The sequence below is a fragment of the Onychostoma macrolepis genome, chromosome 24 (assembly GCF_012432095.1).
Source record: "Onychostoma macrolepis isolate SWU-2019 chromosome 24, ASM1243209v1, whole genome shotgun sequence".
Lineage (NCBI taxonomy): Eukaryota > Metazoa > Chordata > Actinopteri > Cypriniformes > Cyprinidae > Onychostoma > Onychostoma macrolepis.
Genome location: NC_081178.1, coordinates 15,889,401 through 15,912,612, shown reverse-complemented (window position 1 = coordinate 15,912,612; position 23,212 = coordinate 15,889,401). Strand labels below are relative to the sequence as shown.

Here is a 23,212-nt window from a genome sequence, read left to right as displayed (position 1 = left end):
ATGAAGGCTCTCTGTGGGAGTTTGCATATAGCAGAGGTGGATGCGCTCATGTACTGTCTGCTTTTGTGGAGTTGATATGAAGATGTGACAGCAACCAGGCCGTGTGCTGCCCCAGGCTTTGTAGACTGGAGCAAGGCCAAATGTTCACATTCCTCCCACTGTTTCCCTGCTGTACAAGCTTCAGAAACAGTCTGGGCACTGATTTGAGATCAGTTTGATGTGGTACAACAGGGCATAGCAGCCAAAAGAGCAGTATACTGTAGAGAGAGAGAGCTTTCACACACCCTTCACTCAAACAACATTTCCCCACCTCTCTTTTTCTCTACCTCGTTCACTTTTGTGTGCTGGAACAAGGGCAGAGACGCTTCAGACGGATTTTACAGACACATCAGGGGTGGACATTCAATTCCTCTGCTCTGATTGCCACAGAATAGCTCATTCTTTCAGCCTGAGCTGTGTTTTTCTCTGGGCATACAGAAGAGTTGTCTGGCCACAAGGAATTCCAGGTCACAAGGATTCCTCCTGCAAGCATGACTTCACCTGTGACCGATTCATTTCCTCTGCAGGAATGAGACCTGTGGCACTGACTTCAAGAGGAACTGAAGACAGTAACAGGGACTTTTTAGAGTTCTTTTTGGAAATGATGGGGTTGTTGTCACTGGACCGGAGTGCTCTTCTGGTGGTGGCCGCTCTTTTTGGGATGTACCAGTTTGCAGAAGGGGGATGCTCAGGAAGGTGCTGTCAAGGCACAGATTTCACCTGTGTCACTACTGATTGGAGGATGGACCGTGTCTATGGGACGTGTTATTGTGATGACAAGTGTTTAAAGACTAAAGACTGCTGCTTTGACTACCCAACAGAGTGTCCAGGTATGTGGTACAGTAACATTTCGGGCAGATGACTGGGCAATTTTTTTTTCTAGTACATATTTACCAACACATATAGTACTGTGGTAGTAATGTAGTCTTTCAGTGAAAGGAATAGTTCACCAAAAAATGAAAATCTGATGAAAATGTACTCATCCTCAGGCCATCCAAGATGTACATGAGTTTTTTTCTTCTTCATTGGAACAGATTTGGAGAAATGTAGCATTACATCACTTGCTCACCAATAGATCCTTTGCAGTGAATGGGTGCCATCAGAATGAGAGTCCAAACAGCTGATAAAAACATCTCGATAATCCACAAGTTCTCCACACAACCCTGTGAAGTGTTTGTAATAAACAAATTCATTCACAGAGTCCTCTATCCATAATATTGGTTTATCCGGTGAAAAAGTTGGCTCGTCTGAATCAGGAGAAAAATATGCACAGATCAAGCACCGTTTATTGGCGAAAACAGTCCAAAACAGTTCTAAACAAACATGTCAGTGGATTTCAATGTGAGAGGACAAGAGAGGATAGACTTTTCACTGGAGGAAACGTTATTATGGATTATGGCCAAAAGTAACAGTTTAAACTTAAATTGCCTTAACGATAGATTTGTTTCTCAAAAACACGCAGCTTTTCAATTCACAAGACATTATTTGATTAACTGGCATGTGGAGCAATTCATATTTTAGGACAATATTTCTTCTTTTTATACAAAAGCAGTCAGCATCAAAGTATTCTTACTGTAGTAATGCATGAGCTGTCAAATACAAAAATATTGAGCAAAACAGAATAATTCTGTTCTATCATGTATCCTATACAGATCTGCACTGACTCATTGTTAATGTAGCGCCATCCAAAAACTGATGTAGGCCTTAGTATGATGTAGTCATTTTCATTTTTTATAGCACTAATAATTAAAAAAAGTTATTCGCTATGTCCCAACTTGACACAAGCATTATATTAATATTTATAAACCAGTGGTTCTCAGCCTTTTTGACTCAAATCTTCCACTGTCTACCACATTATTTGTAGGCCACATTTTATTTTATTTTATATTTTGCTCAAAATACCCAATAAAACATTTTAGAGCTTGACATAACTAGGAAAATTTATAGTCATAAAATGGGTTGTGTTATATATCTATAATGTATAAAGTAAGATTGTATTCATTTCAATGACTTTTCTAGGTCCAGAAATCACATTTTTAAAATGTAGCTACCTCAAATATAATAGGCTTGAGGTAGCCCAAAATATATCCCAAAACACCCCCAAAAATATAGATTTTTCAAGACTGGGAAAATCCTGGTTTTTCCAAAAAAAAAAAAAAAAAAAAGGGTCGTTGAGAGATAATGAATTAAAATAAGATGTATCTTGTTGCATATTTTGAGGATCCCTTGAATGTTTGTTAAGGCCTAGTGGGCTTCCACTGGTTTGAACTGCGGGATAGTGTAGATCTGTCAAAAACGTGCTGATCCTGGTCCCGTTTCTCACCTGTGGGTTGTGTTTTTAGCTCAGCCGTGTATAGTGAGTGAGTGGAGTCATTGGAGCGGGTGCGCACAACCCTGCCAGCCCTCAATCCGGGTCCGGAGACGTAGTGTTGAGAGACTGCCCCAAAACAGCGGACAGGCCTGTCCAAGGCTGGAGGAACAGGCCGGATGCATGGAGTATCAGGACCGCCAGGGACAGTTTTGCGCTTCTGTGCAAGGTATGAATCGGAGTCACCACAGGCTATATTTTAGGCCCAAATGCAGAACAGATGTTCAACAGTGTAATCATTTTAAAGTTTTCCATAGACAACAAATGTGTATTTTTTTTAAAAGAGCTCTTTTGCAAAACTTGCAGTACTTATTACAGAATAATGCGTGACCCTGGTCCACAAAACCAGTCTTATGTTGCACGAGTATATTTGTAGCAATAGCCAAAAATACATTGTATGGGTCAAAATTATAAATTTTTCTTTTATGCCAAAAATCATTAGGATATTAAGTAAAGATCATGTTCCATGAAGATATTTAGTAAATTTCCTACCGTGAATATATAAAAACTTCATTTTTGATTAGTAATATGCATTGCTAAGAACTTCATTTGGACAACTTTAAAGGTGATTTTCTCAATATTTTGATTTTTTTGCACACTCAGATTCCAGATTTTCAAATAGTTGTATCTCAGCCAAATATTGTCCGATCCTAACAAACCATACATCAACGGAAAGCTTATTTATTTGAAAAATGGACACTTATGATCACATATATTTTTAAAGAATATACTTGTGCAAACTGAATGTAATGTTTCAAACATTCAATTGCATGTTATTTACAATTAAAGAAAATGTAATATAGTTTGCATTTATATTAAATGCAATTTGCTGAACTTGTATTTGTATTAATTTTTAATAAATGTATAAATTTGTAACACTTTTTTTTTTTATTATTTGATGGTGTAAAGTTGATCACTTAGCTGTTTATTGGTGGAACCTAAACAGGGACTGTGTTGGATTAATTCCAGGAGCAGCATTTATAACAACAATGGAGTACAGCAAAGGCAGAACACATGATTTGTATGGGGCCCCAGTGGATGCTGGGTATGTATCACCGTAGATTAAACAAGCACAAAGACACTGTTCACGATGAGAATTTGGGATGAGAAGCCAGTTTACTCATTTCAACAAATAGTTCATTACTTTAAGCCACAGATTGTCACAATATTTAACTTGTTTTTGCAATATTACAATATTTCTTGTAATTGCAATTTTAAATGTGACAATTTTATATTTCTATAAATCTGCATCGGAACAGTGCTATAAATTCTAATTTTTTCCCCTCACAATTAACACTAAGTCACTTGATGATGGTGTGTGCTCCACAGTTTCTGTATGGAGTTCAAGATGGAGTCTCTGACAGCGCAGTGCATGGTGGAGAACAGACCCTACACGCGCTGGATGCAGTACTTGAGGGAGGGCTACACTGTCTGTGTGGCCTGCCAACCTCCGGCGATGAACAACCACAGTCAGAGCTGCCAAGGAGATGGTAACCTAGCTGAGAGGTAGTGTACCCATAATGCAGCAGTGTTATTTATTGCTGATGCAGCAACAATAGCACTTCATCTTATGAGTTTATATGATTTCATGCTGAAACAACAACAGAATTCATGAGCCATTTTGCAAATGACTCTTGTGCCATATTAATCTGTCCTTCATCATAGTTGTGAATGGATGACCTCTGACCTTTAGGATTTCTAGTGCTTGCGATTTCAATGTACTACTTGAGGCATATGAATGTTTCTTCAACTACAGACTTGATTTTTATTAAACCAACAGATTTCAAATTAAAACTGGATTAAAACCTTTTTTATGCCACCATTGCTTCTGCATACATTTTATCATTTTACAAGGCCCAGACTTTGATATTTAAAATATGAAAACTGCTCATAAAAACAATGCAGTTTTTGACTTGCAGTAATAATCTAAAAATGTAAATAATTGTGTAAAAATAACTTCTATTTTTACGAGTGTCCCTCAGGTGTTGTGCCATTTCTAACATGATCAACAATTTCCACCCGCATATTATTATTATTATTATTTTTTTTTTTTTAACAGAGTACTTATTTACAAAGAGCAGCTTGAGATGAAAAACTTTTTTATTTTAATAAAGTAATACTTTCATTCAACAAGAACCCATTAAATTGATCATTTGTCAATACAGACTATTATAATGTTAAGTTCAAAGTTTATTTCAAATAAATGCTGTTCTTTTGAACTTCATATTCCCCAAACAAGACTTTTTTTTTTTAATAAAAGTTATTTGAAATTTCACAATCTTATTTTTTACTGTGTATCTGACCAAATAAATGCAGCCTTGGTGAGCATAAGAGACTTCTTTCAAAAACATAAAAAAAATCTTAAAGACCGCCATATTTTAAACGGTATCAATTTTAAAATTAGCCATTGCAAGACCAGTCAAACATTTCATGCCAGAAGCCTTTAAATATGATGGAATGAAATCAAACAATGCAAATGAAAAGTAAACCACATAGCTGAAGAATCACTAATGTATCAAATGTAAAATAACATTTTTGTACCTGCCATCTGATGGTAGACTCTTCTTGTCTTGGCAGGGAAGAGCTTCTACACTGGCAGGCGGTGGGAAGCCCTCGCTGCAGAGGAACATGGAGGAAAGTACAGAGACTGCAGCGCTGCTCCTGTCCACAAGTGCACAGCTTCATTTTCATTTAAACACACCTAAAAATTCTTCAGTCGCTTGTTAAAATCCATAAATGAACAATGTCCCCATTACATAATTCAGAAAAAACAATCACACATTCACATACATTTATTAAAAGCTCTTTAGCTTTTACAATTGTATTGTTTCAAACTCTTTTCCTGTGAAAATCTCTAGGAACAGATTGGAAAAAAAAAAAAAAAAAAAAAACAGCTCACATTTGCCTCACTTGCATCCTCTACTGGACAAATTTTGGACTTACAGTTCAAACAAACAGCAACAGAAAGCTTTTAAAGCTGTTTTTCCAGCAGCAGTACTTCTGCTAGTTTTTACTTTTAATATTTACAAAACAGCACTCGTGAATTCCAAACTTACTTTGTGACATTACATAACAATGGAATTATTCAATGAACTCTGAAACACTTGTGTGTATAAATGCGTTATGTAAACTTAACCGAGAAAAAAAAGAAAGAAGGAATACACCTTCAAAAAAAATGACTGAAAACAGCTTAAATACTGAAAACTTCAATTCTAAAGCTCTTTAAATACTAAAAGCAGAAGCCGCCAGCAGCTCAATAGTCTTCTCCTATTTTCTTCAGGACTCTCCATCTGTCCTTAAGATTAACACCGGTGCGGTTGTCAAACTCAAAGTCATTCAGGATCATTCTCCATTTGCCCTCCCCGTACTTCCTCACACCTGCTTTCAGCTTCCTGTCTTCCTCTGCGGTCCATTTCTGAAAGAAACAAACATTAAGGCTGTTATCATGCGTACTAATGCTTGTACTGTAAACACACACAAACACAAACACAAACACACACACACACACACACACACACACACACACACACAGAGAGAGAAGATGTCCACCTTCAGAGTAACTCACCCTTCTAGGCTGGCTTGTCACACTAACATTGCTTTGTAAATCTGAAAAGACACTACTTCTTCTGGAAATTTCTGTGTGGATAAAACAGCATTTATTAATGATTAAAGATTTATATTAGGAATTTCATGTTCATAGAGTTTTTAAAAAGTTGTTCTAAACTTGTATGATGTTATTTCTGTGGAGCACAAAAATAAAATTTTAATGAAGTTTATAGTACACATTTGTAAAAATGTGCAGTTATAAGAATTGAGGAGATCTACAATATTTAAAGTTTGTAAAGTATGTAAAGTATTTTTCTCATGGAAAAACATGAGTTTGAGCACATTTTTAGTTGACTATCCTTTTAACATGCAATAATGATTCAGTAAAACAATATACATTAAATGAGAACGTACTGTAAGTGGAGGTTCTCTTGCGTGTGGTTTGTTCTTTCTTGGCTGTTTCAGGTTTCCATACGTTATGAATTTGCTTTGAAAAAAGTTTCCTTTTGGGTCTGTGAGAGAGAGAGAGAGAGAGAGAGAGAGAGAATTATTTCAATTTCATGAATTTGTTTTCAATTAAAGTAATTAGAATTAAGATAACTGTTATTGTAAGTGTATGTCGCTGATGATATGACTTTCAAGGCCCTAACCTGATATTTAGCACCAGTGGATCCACCTGTTCCTCATTTCTGTAACATAATATAATATTTTTATTCAGTTAAAATGCATATTAAATAAAAATTCACAAAAAAAGTCTCTACAATTAAAGACTTTATTTTAGAAATATAGATTTAAGAAATTTATAAATGACCAGAACCAAATAAATAAATAGTGAATTAATTTTATTAACAGACAACTGCAGTTTAAAATGTTGTAGATGAGAGATGGTTTTACTCTTCTGGTTTGTTTGACTCTGTGCTGGATGGAATCCTTTCACTTCCATCTTGTTCCGATGAGGTTTTCTCTGATCTCTCATGACGGGCTTGAACCACTTTTAATGCTGCCTAAAACAAACATACACACACAAACAAAAAAAGGGTTTTAATTGCATTTCTTGTAATATGCAGCAAAATGCACAGTCTATAAATCACAAAGTAAACCATTAGTGGCAAGCAAATCTGCTCTTAAGAGCTCAACATCTCGTCTTTACCTTTATTAGGTGGTTATTGAGTATTGAGGGTGAAGCTAATTGCACAATTCCCATTCCATACCCTCAGGAAAACACCACAATTCTAAGAGATCATTAGGCAAATACGGCAAGCACATTGAAACCACAGTCAATGAAGTCCATTAGGACTTTCCCACAGGATGCAGCAAAACAAATCAGAGTTTATCGCAAGGTGGATTCGTTTTTTGGTAAGCATAACAAAAAAAGTCCTCATACTTCGAATAAGAAAACGGAGGAACGTTCCTGGCTGAATGCATTGAGGAATGTGTCAATGTTCTCCAAAAGCTGGTCGAAAGTGAAGTTCATCAGAAGCTGATCATATGCATCCTTCTTACTCACAATGGTGGTCAGCTTTCCTTGTAGTTTCTGTTAAGATTAGGACAGACACAAAAATGATGTTAATTTGCTGCATTGTATGAAAAAGCACGTTAAATTGTTACAGGTAAATAAATACGCACCGCTGGTAACTCAGTCTCTTTTTCCAGCCACTGCAGGGTTTCATTTGCCAACTTTGAATGTCCTTTCTTCACACACACAGCGACAGACTTGGACACAAAATGAAAACAGAATTGTCAGGACTGAATCCCATTCAAACTCTACAATGTGAAACATCAATCACTCTCAATCATAAATACCTGAACAATCAGTAGAGTCTTGATCTTAGCATGCAAGTCTGAATCAGACACTTCCTTTAACGACTCCCAAACCGGTAACGCTGACATCAAGGGAGTGATTCGAGAAACATGATCATAACGGACTTCTGAAATACACAACACAAGAGACAGATTTTGACATGTTGGATTAGCTGACGGAACAGTCACTGTTTTGTTTACATTTGTCTTTGCGTCTTAAAAAATGTCATGATCTATCTAGATGAGGCTTCATCAAAATTGTAAAAGACTTGTGATAGTGTAAGAATGAGTTGAAAAATTTGAAAACAAATCAGAAAGGTTCTTCAAAATTTTTATAATTTTACAACAAAAGTGTGTTTATGAATTTATAGCGGTCATCAGGGTTTCAAAGTGTTTTACATATTTGACCATGGACCACAAAACCAGTCTTAAGTGTTAATTTTTCGAAATTGAGATTTATACATAATCTGAAAGCTGAATGAATAAGCTTTCCATTGATGTATGGTTTGTTAGGATCTGACAATATGTGGCAGAGATACAACTATTTGAAAATCTGGAATCTGAGGGTGCAAAAAAATCAAAATATTGAGAAAATCGCCTTTAAAGTTGTCCAAATTAATTCTTAGCAATGCATATTACTAATAAAAAAATGATGTTTTGATATATTTACAGTAGCAATTTAACAAAATATCTTCATGGAATATGATATGATCTTTACTTAATATACTAATGATTTTTGCCATAAAAGAAAAATCTATAATTTTGACCCATACAATGTATTTTTGGCTATTGCTACAAATATACACCAGAGACTTAAGACTGGTTTTGTGGTCCAGGGTCACATATAAGGTAAGACACTACAGGCAAAAGTGAGTTTTTTTTCTCTCTCTCTCTCTCTCTCTCTCATGAACTGAGTTATAAATCTTCACTACAGTAGCACTTCAGATTCCTCTTTATATTCTTAAAGTTTTAACAGAAAGGTTTGCTCATTTATCTCCTGGTTTGTATTAAAAAAAAATATAAAATCCTAAAAACATTGTAAAAATGTATTTTTTTTCTCTGACTGTTGACAGCATTTTCTGATTTAAATGCTGATAGAGAAAGATCCAAAATCCCTTCTGTAAAAACACTTAACTCAGATATTTCAAAACGAATCAAGAATTTGGAACCTGGCTTTATTCAGTGTTCAGATTTTCTTGCAAATGTGTACATATTTAATTAGACAATGTCTATTTGTACAAGTATACATAATTCAGTAAACTTGCAATACAAAACTGAATGTAATGTGATGAATAAACTGTGGACTGGTGGTGATATCTATCAGTTAACATTTTTTTACTCAATACAACTGTGGTTTCTTGCTTTGAATTAAAAGAATCATTCAAATTTCTAGGATTTTTCCAGGTTTTTTATGACCGTGACAACACTGCGTCATGGAGTTACATTGTAGATGTATAATGTCCAGTTATTATTTCAAATGACTGTAAAGCAAAGCAATGTTCTAACAAAGAAAACGTGTAAACGAAGAGATATTATCTGTCACATGTAAACACACATTGCTAATAATGTGTTGACATTACCCAGGTTTTCCCCGTCCATCACTCTGGCAAGGAAGCAGCAGATCGTTCTCTGAGTGGGATGATCTGACCTGTGGGAACACGACTCAAGATCATCCACTATACCTGTGGAACAAACAATAAACAACAAGTGAGAATACAGTACAACAACATCTCCAGTAAGATTACAAATAAATAAAAGCATATTTAAAAAAAAAAAAAATTACTAGTCAAAACAAATTACTTTCAAATAGTTTCAAAGTTTTACGAAACTCCGGCGCAGATCTGTCTCTGAAGAGCCGACATAGTGAAGCGAAGTAATAGTCGATCATCCATGACTGGACAACACCCTCGACTTCAGATACATTTATTTTATCAGTCGTGCTGGATATCATCTCATTCAACGACCCCTCCATCTTCTTGTTTATATTGAAAACAAAAGTTCCCGCCTCGCGCTGACTGCGCTGCGGGCGGATTTTATGAGAGCGTCTGAACGCAGCGCCACCTGCCGGCGCGGAGGAAACAACAAAAGGAACGTTTTATGGTGGAACTGGATAAAAGCTTTTCTCAAAATTTTACAACTACGTCAACAATGAGGCGTATTTTACATATTATTATTTTTAAATATATTTTACATTGAGCTGATTTTGCTGTGTCCGTAGGACTTTTGCCATTTTCGCAGGTAACGTGAGGCCTAGCTCCAACATGAAACAAATCATTATTTTGGTGGGAAAAGTAGTACTGCAGAAGCCTTGGATTTGATGAATTATGTGATGTGTTGTGTAGGTGGTTTGTTTGAATTTAAAATATTACATCCTGGTCTGATAAAATTAAAAAAATTGGAATGGTTACCCTGCTAAAAAAACAAAACAATAGAAGCCCAATAGAAACCATCACAGAAATTCCAATGGTTTCCATTAAAATATCATTATAAACCATTAGCTTTTTCCAGTAAAACCATTACAAAATTTCTTTTTGTAGTGTGTTTTGGCCATTTTTCCAATAGGATTTAACATCCCACCAATAGAATCCATCACATACCAGTAGACACCATTATAGTTTCCATTAAAACCAATACAATTCCCATTATAACCATTAAAACCATTACATTTTCTATTGTGTTTTGGGCAGAGTTCTATTGTTTTTTTGAGCAGGGTAGAAATCGATATTTTAAAATATAGTTAAAATATACAAAATTTAGGCTTTAAAAAATTGACCATCATGTAAGTTTCATAAGTTTATCTTCTTATTTCAAACCTGTTATATCATGTTAATTATATTTTACTCGTGTAGATAATAAATAAATTTTTATCAACCAAATTAATACAATTACAATTCCTTTCATATAAATGACAACATAAGCATTTTCAATGCTCTTTAAGTCAGTACTACCTGACAGGATTGACCTGTACACTCTATTATATACATAAATATTTTAGACAAGCATATCAACTACATTAAAAGCAGAATCTTAATGGCTAATCAGTAAAATGAATTAACTTTAAATTGAGGATTTGGTTGAGATATTGCTTTCAGAGGAAACCATAATTAATTTAGAATAGAAACAAGTCTGCAGTTAAAATGATCTACAAAGATACTGTATACATTTATAAATGAGGCTATATTTTCCTGTTCACTCTGTAGAAAAGAAGCTAACACTAGGTGTCACACTAGTTCAACCCCATGAACACGTTTGTTAATGAACCTTGGCATCAGATGAAGGATGGAATTTGCTCAGATAAGGATGAAAACCAAAGTTGTGCAGCTGTGTGTGGAATTCACTTCTGTAATTACGCCAAATTTTGTTAGATTTTAATAAAAGATCAGGGTTATGCCATCAGCCCATTTCGTGTCATAGTTTCTCCACCACCATAGAGGATGTGTTAAATTGGACATTAGGCCTTGATATTAGAGGTACTACCATAAGAAAAGCTAAATTTTGAGCAGGTAGACCTCTGTTAATTCATGTGCATCCATGCTATCTTTTTATTCATAGTAAGATGGCAGTGATACACAAAGGAAATAGGTTATATAAAACTAGAAACTGTAATGCGTAAGCATGCAAAACATTCCCATGCACATGTGAATAGTTTCTCAAAGGCACAAAAAAAGTTTCTGTATTTTTTATTTATTTATTATTTTTTACATTAGGGACTCTGTATGTTGTCACTTTGAGAAAATCAATGACAGAAAAAAAAAAAAACCCTGAGAAAATAAAAATATTTACAGATGACTGTACTATATACCAAGTATAAAGCTCTATGAACCATTTTATGTTAAATATGGTCTGAATATCTGAAATTTGAGTGGAATTTTGAAATGGAAAATGTGTAAGAAAGATGTTAAATGCATTTTTGACAAAATATACAGAGCAAGGTATTGAACATAACGTTTCAAAACTATTATTAAAATTATATTATTTATAAGAATAAATAATTGTGTATTTATAAAAAAATAAAATAAGCAATGAAATAATTTTTGTATGTAAGTAATTCTACACTTTGTGAGTGGAATACCTGTATATAGACTGTTTGATGGGAAGGTGGTCTTAATATGGCAAGAAGTTAGTTTATCATGTATAATACCACCTTTTTTTATTAATTTTGGATTTACAAAGTTATTGAACTAGAAAAACATGCTTTTGTCTCAGGCTGTGAAACCACACAAGATATTAAGTTTTGCTACATGCCAATCATGTAAACATTTTTATTATCTCTTGTTTTCTCTACGTTCAACAGGAAATACACCCAAGAGTGAGGACAGAAGAGACTCTTGAAGAGCCGCAGGTACACTTTCAAAATGTTGGGTCTGTACGATTTTGTTTTTCAGAAATACAGTAAAGTTATAATGTTATGAAATATTATTATAATTATTTTTTTCTGTTTCAATACATTTAAAATGCAATTTATTTCTATGATGGCAAAGTCCAGTCTTCAGTGAGATCTTTCACAAATCTTATCCCAATTTGGTGCTCACGAAACATATCTTATGATCAGTTTTCAAAACAGTTGTTCTGCTTAATATTTTTGTGAAAACTGTGATTTACTTCTTTTTTCAGGATTCTTGTTTCATGCATTTAAGTAATTTTTGCATTTTCTTTTTTAATGTCTAGCAGTTGTGTAAGAGAAAAAGGCTTGAATAAAGACAGGAGATGGAAGTTGCAGAACACAAGTGAGTTATTTACACATTTATTTGTTATCCTGCATATGCTAGTAGACTTAACATAGACAATGCAGTTTATTTTACAGAAATGTTGACATACATGTACCATGACAAAGTGTTCTGTGATCACATAATTGTACAGATTACTACATGCATTCAAAGATGCTGATATGTGCAGAAACAGTCTGCAGCTTAAAGGTGTCTACGGACATTGAGATACAAGATAACATCATTTAAACAAACAAAAACAGAAAAGAGGCAGAAGACATGAGAGGAAGAAATACAATGTAGCAAGGATGCATGGGAAAACAGGCTATGACACATGGGATGACTCATTCATATTTAACCTCGCTTTCAAACAAAAAAAAAATAAAACCACACGCTTGCCATGACGATATATATCACAAATGATCATGTGATGAGAAACATGCTTGTTCACAGTCCATCAGCTGTTAGAGTTCATTTTACCATTTACACATGAGCAAAGTCACAGTCCGAAATCCCTTTGCATCTACTGCTCCCATAAAGGCTAATGGGAGATGCTTCTATAGTCATATGATGACATGCTACAGATATAAAAAAAAAAAAAAGCAGTTGATTGCTTGGAGTGAGTTATGAAAAAAAGAAGAAGAGTTTAACAGTACTGACTTTGAGCCCCACTCATTTGCCTTTATTCAGCAGGTGCTAAATGGTGTGAATCTTTAATTTGTGCAATAGTTGAAACTGTAATTTTGAAATGCCACAATGCGCATGAGAATCTGCCAGATAAAAATACTGGGAAACCAGTTATAAATAACTTTTATCTTATGAGCTGTTCAAATGATCAGGGCTCTGAAATTGTATTTTTGAGCATACGCAAGAACTTATAATACATGAGACATTTCACTATATCATATGAGCATTTTGTTTTGCTTGTGTTGGCGTCACTTAAAGGGACAGTTCACTAAAAAATGAAAAGTCTGTCATTATTTACTCATGCTCATGCTTTATTTTTATGTTTAGATATTTTGAAGACCGTTTTTGTCCTTATAATTATAGGCAGTGCAGCCCAAAACAACACTGAACCCTATTGACTTTCATTGTATGGACGAAATATCAACTATGTTCCACAGAAGAAAGAAGTAGATGATGACAGAATTTTCATTTTTTTGGTGAAGTGTTCCTTTTAAACAGTTGTTGCTGTGTATGTGGTACTGAGGAAATTGTAGCTGCTTTAACATGCTGAAAAAATATTTCACTCTAAAAACAAAGTCCATTCATTTACCATAACAGAGGTGCCTACAGGTGGGCACAAAATTTGTTACAAAACTTCATTCATCGATGTGTTAACCCTCAATATTTATATACAGCATCGCCATATAATATTTGGACACTTAAATTTCATACAAAATATCACACTAAGATTTTTCTTTTTCAAAACTAACTGTACGTTTCTTTATTTTTCAAAGTAATTGAGTCATTTTTGAATGCCTTTTCCTACCAGTTTATACTGTACATTAACATCTGACAACCAAAAAGTGTCCAAAAACTCCGGTCTCTTAGTTTTGCTTTAAAAGTGTGCTTGTGCTATGTATCTATAAATCCAACTTAATTTGATATTTTGTAAAAAATATCATACATTTTGTCCAAATATTTTTGGTGCCACTGTATATGAGGCATATAACGCACAGCAGGGAAGCTGACCATCCTGTGGGAATGCAAGAGATGGGCCATTATTCAACAGTCTGTCAAAACAGAAACAGGCATGTGACGACGTTCTTTAAAAACACAAAACGACAACAAAAGAAACAAGATGATGCGTTCTTTAAATGAAAAAAACATAGACATCCACCATATCAGAAGAGTAGTGTCGTAGAAAACCTGAGAACTTAATATTACGCATATCTATTACTTAAAGACCTGATTTTTTCCCCCTATAAAAAGTATAATTTTCTGTACAGTGCTATATGAACAAAGCCAACTGATTTGTAGCCTTCTCATAAATGTTTATGAACAGGCACGCATAATTTCAACCACCATACGGCAGGAAACTGTGGTCATGCAGAATTTTGGTTTAGAAAAAATAGAACCACTGTCAGCATTAATTAATAAAACAAAAATACTTTTTTTGAGCCCATTAAATCATATCAAGAGTTTGTTTTTCATATTTCAAATGAACCTGTTTGTAGACATTTATAAAAGACCCTCCTGGTCTAATTTGTCAGAAGAATCTTATTTGAAGTGGAGTGATTCTGACAGCCAAGAAGTATTTTTGTAAAACGTCAAATCTTTTTTTTTTTTTTTGAGTGGTAACACTGATATTTCAAATATTAAAGATATATCATCTGAAAAATACAATTGAAGTCTCTGCCTGTACACTTACAAATCCATTAGACTGTAAATAAAGTGCCACAATTCTTGGCCTGCATAGATTGCAGTATGCTGTATTGCACTTTCCACCATAGCGTAACCGCCAAAGCCAGCTGAAGTCTTGAGTTCCTCCTCCTCCTCGTCTTTTTCACAATCCTCGTTCGGCCCATTCAGATTGTGTGATTTCTCCAAACACAATGTACATTTTGAACAATCAGCCAACTGCCATGCCAAAGCAAGTAATATACATATATTTCCAGCAATCTTGGAATAAAGGCAACATAAAATGGATATCCTCTCAGGTGACAGGAAAAACATGTCGGCCAGATGATAATACATAACTCAAAAGAGAACAAAATATTCTTGAATACTCTGTAAAACCAGACAAATGTGAGTTTTTGTTATGAAATTACTCAAAGGTCAGGCATCTGAATGATACAGATATGGTGAAATATGAATAATAATGAAACAACTCATGTGAAAAATTAAAACTGTAGTGGCATTGAAGAAAATGATTAAGTTTGATGTTTGTGTGTGTAAATGAAAACATAGTTTGTGGTTTTGGTCCTTTTGACAAGTAAATATAGCATTACTAAGAGGACTGGGCTTTTGAGTTTTAACAGAGAAATATGTGAAGAACATCTGTAGGTTTTAATGACCAGAACCACTAATTTGATTGTTAAATTACTCTAATACCACTATGTAGACTAGGTTTTCTTAAACTGACTGTTTGCTGTGCTATGGAAAATTTGAGTTTGTAAAGATAAGTTAAGACATGCATACCTGCTGTCCCCATGTGTTTGTATGATATATGTTTAAACCTAAAACTTTTTTTGGAAAGTTGACATCTAACTTTATCCAGGTATCGCTCGCTATGGTGATACATAATAGTCATTATATAATTTGCATTTACAGCTACTGTATATTATCTGATTGCTATTCTCATTTGGCAACTACAGGTGTATATGCAACTCTGATATCAAGAAAAAAGTGGTGAAATTCATCTGGTCATTAAATCAAGATTTTGATGCTGCTTATTTGAATACCAAACCAAAAATAATAATAAAAAAAATGAAAATAAATAAATAAAACAAAATAAAACCCCAAAATAAATATGTGACATTATAGACCATTCCTAAAACACAAACACATCTGCATTAGATACACATTGCATTTCTACAGAAAGTCATGATATGTTTCAATACGTCGCTACTTTGCAGCTCACTTTTCACAGTCTTTGATGAAAATTCCCTCTTTAAAACGGAAAAAAAGGCTAACAAAAACCCTTTTGACATCTACTATGCCCTCTGTGGCTATGTGCATTGTCATTGCTGTAGTCTCTATATTTACCGTGGAGTGCTCTCAGCAAACTAAGCACCGTAAAACAGCTTTGTTAATATGCATGCTCTTGTAGATCTGTCCCCCTATGGTTCGGACTGTCTCTATAAAATAATAAACAAGTGAAAAGGTAAAATGTACAGGTAGGTCAACAATGTCCTCATTGTTGGGTAAATACATTCTAAACAAGCCTCTCGTTTGCACCCGCATCCTCCAGGTCTCGTCTGCAAGTAACTGCAGTCTCTTTTGCGTTATTGACAATGACACAATTACAAGGGACTTTTCATGCCATGCAAAAATATCTTTCAGACCACATCTGCGTTCCCCTTTCTCCACCAGTGCACTCCACTCTTTCCGAATGTCAAGCCACAGTCACATACCGGTTTCGCAAGATGGTGAGTGATTGCCATCCCCTGGCATTAGATGGATCTCCGGCGTAAACATGTGGTTCTCTACCTTGTGTTCACTTTGGTTAGAGTCTGGCTTTTCGTCCCCATTACCACCGACTACCACTTGAGTGCAGTTCTGTGCTGCTAGTTTGGGCGAAGAGATGGCTGCGGAAGCAACTTCCGTTTGGTTCTGTTCCTCATGGTAATCCTGTTCCTCCAGGTTCCCCAGAAGCAGTGCCGTCTCCCCAGGATGGTATCCACCGGCTAGCATCTTCGGAGAAAGAACCAAGCCTTTCACTGGGATACTACCCAGCATTTCTGAATCTGAACAAAGAGGAGAGCACTCTCCCTCCGGGGAGTCATCTTCCAGAAGACTGTTGTTGATATCCTGTGGAGAAGATGTGTTGGGTGGTGTCAGAGGAGCATCCTCTGGCGTTTCGATGAAGTTGACTTTGAGGCCCTTTGTCTTCATTGGATTTGTGCCTCGAATGGAGCTTCTGATGTTCTCTATGACCTCGTTGAAGTTCTCACCATCCGGTGGCTTGTCGATGTCTTGGTTGAGAGTCTCAGAGTTCTCCTCCGGACTCATGTCAGAGGGTGTTAGCTGGCCGAGGTGAAGTTTCAGAGGTACTATCGATTGCTTTTGCTGAATCTGCTCTGCTGTATAAGAAGGGGTGGATGCCTTCTCACCCTGTCCAAATTCAGCAGTGCAGCTCGCAAAGCTGTCAATGCTCGATATGCTCCTGACATCTGTGATTGCTCTTTCCTTGGGTTGCCGTTCGGTGGCTGTTGGGACTTCCTTCATCTCCAACTCTACCTCATGGTTTGACTCAGCTGCAGGTTGTGTGCTGTTGATTGTGTTGAGATCCGAGAAGGACTGTGTCTTTGTCATCTGGTTATACATTTCCTCCAGTTTCTGAGCGTTCAGATGCTGTGGACTTGGCGTTCTCACGTATTCCCGTGAGCCGTTTGGGCCGCTGTCGGGAAACTTCTTGTCAAAGGATCTGAGGCTGGTATCTGAGGATGTGCGCTGTGGAACACCCCACCGGCTTGGAGAAAGGTGGTTGTCCATTGGCCGTTTATCATCATTGTCCACGGTGACGTCCATTAGCTCCATACTTCGTGCGAAGGCATCTTTCAGGTTCATTGAAACAATGCTGCCGTTTCTCTTGGCTCGTTCTAAGGCCTCTCTTCTCTTGATGGCTTTCTCCTGTCGTTTCTGCTCCTTGTAGAACTCGGAGAAGTTATTCACAATAATAGGGATGGGTAAGGCAATGACCAACACACCAGCAATGCAGCAAAGTCCTCCGACTATTTTGCCAAGCAGAGTCTGTGGGTAAATATCTCCATAGCCCACTGTGGTCATGGTGATTGTAGCCCACCAAAATGAAGCTGGGATGCTGGTAAATTTGGTTGCATCCTCATCCTTCTCTGCAAAGAAGACCAAACTTGAGAATATCATGATACCCATGGCTAAGAACAATATGAGTAAGCCGAGCTCATTGTAGCTGCGCCTGAGGGTAAATCCAAGAGACTGCAGTCCTGTTGAATGTCTTGCCAACTTCAGAATCCTCAATATTCTCATGATACGGAATATCTGCACCACCCTCCTCACGTTCTGGAACTGCAGCACGCTTTTGTTTGACTCGGTCAGAAAAATAGTGACGTAGTAGGGTAATATAGCTAATAAGTCAATGACATTTAGTGGCCCTTTGAAGAATTTCCACTTGTTTGGAGATGACAGGAAGCGCAGGAGATACTCCATTGTAAACCATGCAATACACACAGCTTCAACGTGAGCAAGTTGAGGATTGTCATTGGCCTGGCCAAATTCATCTGTCACTTGGAGTTCAGGCAAGGTATTCAGGGAAAGTGCAATAGTTGAAAGAACGATGAACAGAATGGATATGATGGCCAATATCTGTAAGAGAAAGAAAAAAAGTAAGTCATTATGATTTTTCTTGGTCCATTATGCAAAATGAACAAAGGATTTTGTGCAGTGCTAAAGATAAATTTGCAACAATATTAATTAAGTTAAATTGTGTACTTTCCTATGCAATGAAAGCAAAAGCGCAAAGCCTTTCTGTCTCTCTCTTTATACACACACACACAATCTTATTTTCTTAAAATAATGTTTCCAAGGGTCCATTAAAATGAAAGGCAAATCCATTTTTAGTTAAATAGTTTACTTTCTATTTAATTTTCTACTAAAATTTGATTAGTTTTAAGTTATTTAAGGATCCATTTGCTTTGCAATTAAATATTGCTGGCAACAAGATTAAAGCTTAAAAAATAGTCTGACATTATTTGTCTTGATTTCAGCCATTACATCCTCAAAAGCAATCACTAAACTTTCTTCTTGTGTATCTCAAACATCAAGATCAATTGGTCCTAGAACAGCTCTGGAAAACTTGATAACATAAAAACACAGTAAATCCATTTTGTTATAATTAGAGGAGTCAGATTTTGTGTGTTTTGTTTGTGTCGTAGGTGGGATCGGAAACCATAAAAATAAGGACATAAATAAAACCAGTACAAAAATAGCATCCCATTTTCTTTGATTACCTGTGTTGAAGGGGACCTAAATGAATGAGCGAGCATATGGCATGAATATCAAACAAGAGCATGAATGAAGTGACACAGCTCTCTGCCCATAAATGGCTCCAGTAAATGAATGAGTGGGAGGATCAAGCGTGAGCAGACCTTCCTGCCACTATTGACCAACTGCAGGTTGAGCTTTTCCAATCTGAGCAGGTCGAAGACAACAGCCATGCCTTCACCCACGTATTTCTCACTGCACCCTATCTGCTGGGAATAATTCATTCAATATGCACCATTGGTTACCTGTTAAAAAAAGATATCTTGCTTTTTTTAAAAGACCTGGCAAATTCTTTGTTCCCTCAATGATTGTTCCATTCTTTATTGTCTGGCAATCCAGTAAAAGAGGGATTTGGTCATACGTAACTTGTCACATGGACACGCCACCTGATGTACTGCGATAGTGTTCTTTATCTAGTATTGCTTTGTAATCTCCTGCATCTTCAGATGTTTTGCGAGATTGTGATGATGTACAAACAAAAACTCCAAGAGCTCAGCTACCGAACAAGCAGCAAATTCAAATAATGTCATATATGATTAAACATCTCTAGAATTTCTGGTTCCTTTTGCATAATTCGAAATGCTAAATCAGTTACTTAAGTGTCTCATATATCTAATTTATCTTCCTTTATAAATATTGATTCCTGGCCAATGTAAAACCGCATGCTAATGTTCCATTTCCTGTGGTGCACCATGAGTCTATTACATAAGCCAGTGCTCTGTACAGCCGTGAAACTGCAGGACACAGTTTTATGTATAAATAATATTTACTTGCTTTGCTACTGTATTTGAAAAGAAAAGAAAAAATAGCCATAATATATTGATCAAAATATTCAGAAATATATGTAAAAAATTATTATGAATAATACTATATATATTTACTAATATTTATAATAATGTAATTGATTACACTTAATGTTACATTTTTTTTTTAAATTATTTTTTTTTGCATTTGTTACATTTCTTGGTTATACTATATTTTAAGCTGTCATTGTTACAGTGTAATTATACATTTAAGTACTGAATAACATTAATTATTACATGTACTTACTATATGGTTAGGGTGTGGCTTAGGGTTACTTGCATGTAATTATGCAAAATTTATTGTTATTATACATGTAACGTGTGACAGGGACACTTTAAAATAAAGTGTTACCCATTTCCTTCCTGTCTTAACTCTACTAACGCAAAACAATATTCGATAAATGTCTAATTAATCTCTAGAGGTCAAAATAGCAGCGGATAAAAGGTGACTATTATTCTGATGGCGGCCGAGAGAAGGTCTCCAGGAATATTATGGCTAATGAATCAAATCTTCCATGACAGACCTACAGCCTTTTATAAATGAGAGTAGGATTGATATTTATTAGGAGAGACGTCTCTCCATCATCTCTAGCACAGTTCAGGTGATTCTGAAGGGTGCATAACTTTCTCTGACCTTGACGTGTCAGTGGAGTGAACACTCTCCTTTTCTTTGTAGAATTCTGTCAGGATTACACTGAAATTGTGGCTGTTACTAATGCAATCAACAGCAAGTTATTATTTTAGTAAGATGTGTATGATTTAGTATGAAGGAACAGTGTAGGAACAGACTCATTCTTTAAATTTAAGTATGAAGACCCTTTAAAAATATTAAGCATGAGAACATATGAAGAGTTTATTTGCAAAAACAGATAACTGTTTTTATTAATTTTCATAAATCATGTTTTTTATTGTGTTATCATGTTTTTTATTGTGTTAGTTAGCTGTACTTTTTAAAGTTATTATTATTTAATCAAAACAAACCAACTGCAGTTTGATTGAAATTAATTGGAATGCAGGATAAAACAACAACAACAACAACGTGATTTTGAGTTATCAGTTTTTGCAAATGAACTCTGACTTTATATACAACATGGTGTTTTCACCATTAAATAACTGACCTTTAAATAGTCACTGTATTAAAGCAAATTTTAAATATTATGTGGAAAATATTATTTTGGATGCTAGGGGGTCTGGGTAGTCAAAGTAAATGTGTTAACATTAATTAAATATATTTAATGCAGTATTTTAAAACACATGCACAGAATGTCATATTATTGTTTCAATCTGCTTTCTAAAGAATGGTTGGAAATCATGAGATTAAAGGGACAGTTCACCCAAAATTGAAAAGTCTGTCATCATTTACTCGACCTCAAGTTGTTCCAATGAGTTTCCTGTATGAATTTCTTTCTTCTTTTGAACATAAAAGAAGATATTTTAAACAGTTAATTTTTAGTTGAACTATCCCTTTAATAATCATTATTGTATTCTATTGACAGTCCTGGGCCTTAATACAAAATAAATCACTACTGTTCAAAAGTTTGGGTTGAGTAAGATTTTTTGAAAGAAATTAATACTTTTATTCAGCAAAGATGCATTAAATTAATCAAAAGTCACAGTAAAGACATTTCTGAAGGATCATGTGACAATGAAGACTGGAGTTAAAAATCAGCTTTGCACCACAGGAATATATATATTTTTTAAATTGTAATTTTTAAATTGTAAAAATATTTGTCTTTTTACTGTATTTTTCATTTTACCGACCCCAAACTTTTGAACAGTAGTGTATAGGATATTTTAATTTGCTTTGGCCCCACAAAAGGGGCTCATCATTCTTTTTGCCCCTTCTGTGTTGATTTCTACTATAGTTCTTGCACCATTAATGCAAATGATACTGCATATCCGCAGTGGTGAATAAAGTGATAGTGATGTCATAAAGGGAGCGGCATAAGTGCCCGCTCGTATAAAAAACTGAATCTGTCCAACATTACAAGCCGACCGCATACATGGTTAAATCATAATATAAGGCATGCTCAAGACCAAAGATCTGGCCATGAAATGAGCTAATGCGTTTTATCTCAGTCCACAGAGTTCCCGCTGTTCTACATTTTGTAAAGCAAGAGCGCTTGTGGTTCAGGAAGTATTATAATGAGCACTCGGTAGAAACCTATTAGCAGCATGTCCCATCAGTCAAGCGTGGATTTTCTGAAGAAGTGTGAAGTCATGGTGTTCCGAGGACGCTGAGTGCCATCTACTCTCCTGAGCAACTTCAATCCCATTCCGGATTATAGCAATAGCGATGTGTCCTTTATCTGCACTGCATGTACTTGTCCATACACACTTGTGTTGTGGAATTCATTTGGCTACTAAAGTCATACATTTTATTTAACCTCCTAACTCTTTCTATCAATCAGTCACATGCTTGCACCTCCCAAACAGCAGGAGCTGCACTGGAAATCACATACCCACAGGCAACATTACAGAGAGTGGGGTCAAATGAATACGGATCAAAGTGTCTGACCTTATTTCTGTGAATCCTTTAGAAGTGGCCTGCATTAACTTAAATGAAGTGGGAGTTGTTAAAGAGATAAGTTACGATGCGCATTCATGTATGCTTCGTGGCTTCATTGGGATAATCCTTTTAGGAAGAGCCCCATGGCTCTCGCTTTCTGACCCAGGAACAGCTTGCAAGGTTGCTCGCTTCTATCCATTAACGTCATTGCCTAGGAGTACACACATTGCCTGTAGTTGTTGTGTCTGTTACAAAACCTCATCCAACAGCTTGCAATGAATCTATAAAATGTGTTACATGAGCTTTGGGATTAAATGTTTTGTCCTGTGCTGCAAAGATAAGTGTAACAAAAAGGGATACATGCCTCTGAAAAGATCTGGCATTGGGGCAGTGTTAACAAAATTACAGAAGACAATGGTGTTAACGAAGGTTTTTAATTGCAACTAAAATTTAGTCTCAATAAAAAACTTTTGCTTGACCCAAAATGTAAATTCAAATGAATTTTTTTACGTTCAAACCTTTTTCATATTAATTTTCATATTGAGTATATTTTGTCTGAGAAAAATCAAAATTTAGTCAATGAACATAACATAACATTTTATTTTTATTTACATTTTTACAAGTGCAAAATTTAACCAAATAGTAAAATTTGCGAGTTTCAGTTAGAATTAATTTAGCACACGCGCGCCCTGAACAGGTTTCAGTGATGATGCCTCTGAATGGCCATTGTGTTCATGAACTCAACAGAATCGTG

At 35.5% G+C, this 23,212-nt stretch overlaps 4 protein-coding genes across 4 annotated transcripts in view; 2 read left to right on the top strand and 2 right to left on the bottom strand.

Annotated features, from left to right (window-relative positions):
• Nucleotides 1-236: 236 nt before the first annotated feature.
• LOC131533118 (somatomedin-B and thrombospondin type-1 domain-containing protein) lies at nucleotides 237-5,159 on the top strand. The gene is made up of 5 exons (XM_058765194.1): nucleotides 237-869; nucleotides 2,382-2,576; nucleotides 3,377-3,452; nucleotides 3,737-3,913; nucleotides 4,985-5,159. The coding sequence occupies exons 1-5, from the start codon at nucleotides 569-571 to the stop codon at nucleotides 5,100-5,102; spliced, it is 867 nt and encodes a 288-aa protein (XP_058621177.1). The 5' UTR covers nucleotides 237-568; the 3' UTR covers nucleotides 5,103-5,159.
• Nucleotides 5,160-5,299: 140 nt separating this feature from the next.
• Nucleotides 5,300-15,616, bottom strand: terf1 (telomeric repeat binding factor (NIMA-interacting) 1). Its single transcript, XM_058764628.1, has 11 exons — nucleotides 15,604-15,616; nucleotides 9,554-9,814; nucleotides 9,334-9,435; nucleotides 7,757-7,881; nucleotides 7,580-7,666; nucleotides 7,338-7,487; nucleotides 6,848-6,957; nucleotides 6,604-6,642; nucleotides 6,368-6,465; nucleotides 5,973-6,043; nucleotides 5,300-5,822 (listed from the first exon to the last, which is right to left on the bottom strand). Exons 1-11 carry the CDS (start codon nucleotides 15,614-15,616, stop codon nucleotides 5,661-5,663), a joined length of 1,218 nt encoding a protein of 405 aa, XP_058620611.1. The 3' UTR covers nucleotides 5,300-5,660.
• The window catches only part of LOC131533119 (transcription factor 21), a 190,013-nt gene continuing 176,636 nt past the window's right edge, over nucleotides 9,836-23,212 (top strand). The window contains exons 1-3 of the mRNA XM_058765195.1: nucleotides 9,836-9,991; nucleotides 12,048-12,115; nucleotides 12,422-12,480. The gene's annotated coding sequence lies outside the window, so the exon portion shown is untranslated. The remainder of the gene's footprint in view (nucleotides 9,992-12,047; nucleotides 12,116-12,421; nucleotides 12,481-23,212) is intronic.
• The window catches only part of kcnb2b (potassium voltage-gated channel subfamily B member 2b), a 110,230-nt gene continuing 99,454 nt past the window's right edge, over nucleotides 12,437-23,212 (bottom strand). The window contains exon 3 of the mRNA XM_058765192.1: nucleotides 12,437-18,468. Coding sequence (XP_058621175.1) covers nucleotides 16,531-18,468 — 1,938 coding nt within the window. The 3' untranslated portion in view covers nucleotides 12,437-16,530. The remainder of the gene's footprint in view (nucleotides 18,469-23,212) is intronic.

Excerpts from the sequence above, each read along its gene's own strand:
- LOC131533118 (XM_058765194.1), top strand. The coding sequence starts at position 569 with ATGAGACCTGTGGCACTGACTTCAAGAGGAACTGAAGACAGTAACAGG. Across the intron at positions 870-2,381 it reads CTACCCAACAGAGTGTCCAG|CTCAGCCGTGTATAGTGAGT; the intron begins GTATGTGGTACA and ends TTGTGTTTTTAG. Across the intron at positions 2,577-3,376 it reads GTTTTGCGCTTCTGTGCAAG|GAGCAGCATTTATAACAACA; the intron begins GTATGAATCGGA and ends GATTAATTCCAG.
- terf1 (XM_058764628.1), bottom strand. Across the intron at positions 7,488-7,579 it reads AAGAGACTGAGTTACCAGCG|AAACTACAAGGAAAGCTGAC; the intron begins GTGCGTATTTAT and ends TAATCTTAACAG. Across the intron at positions 6,643-6,847 it reads GAGTCAAACAAACCAGAAGA|AAATGAGGAACAGGTGGATC; the intron begins GTAAAACCATCT and ends ATTATGTTACAG.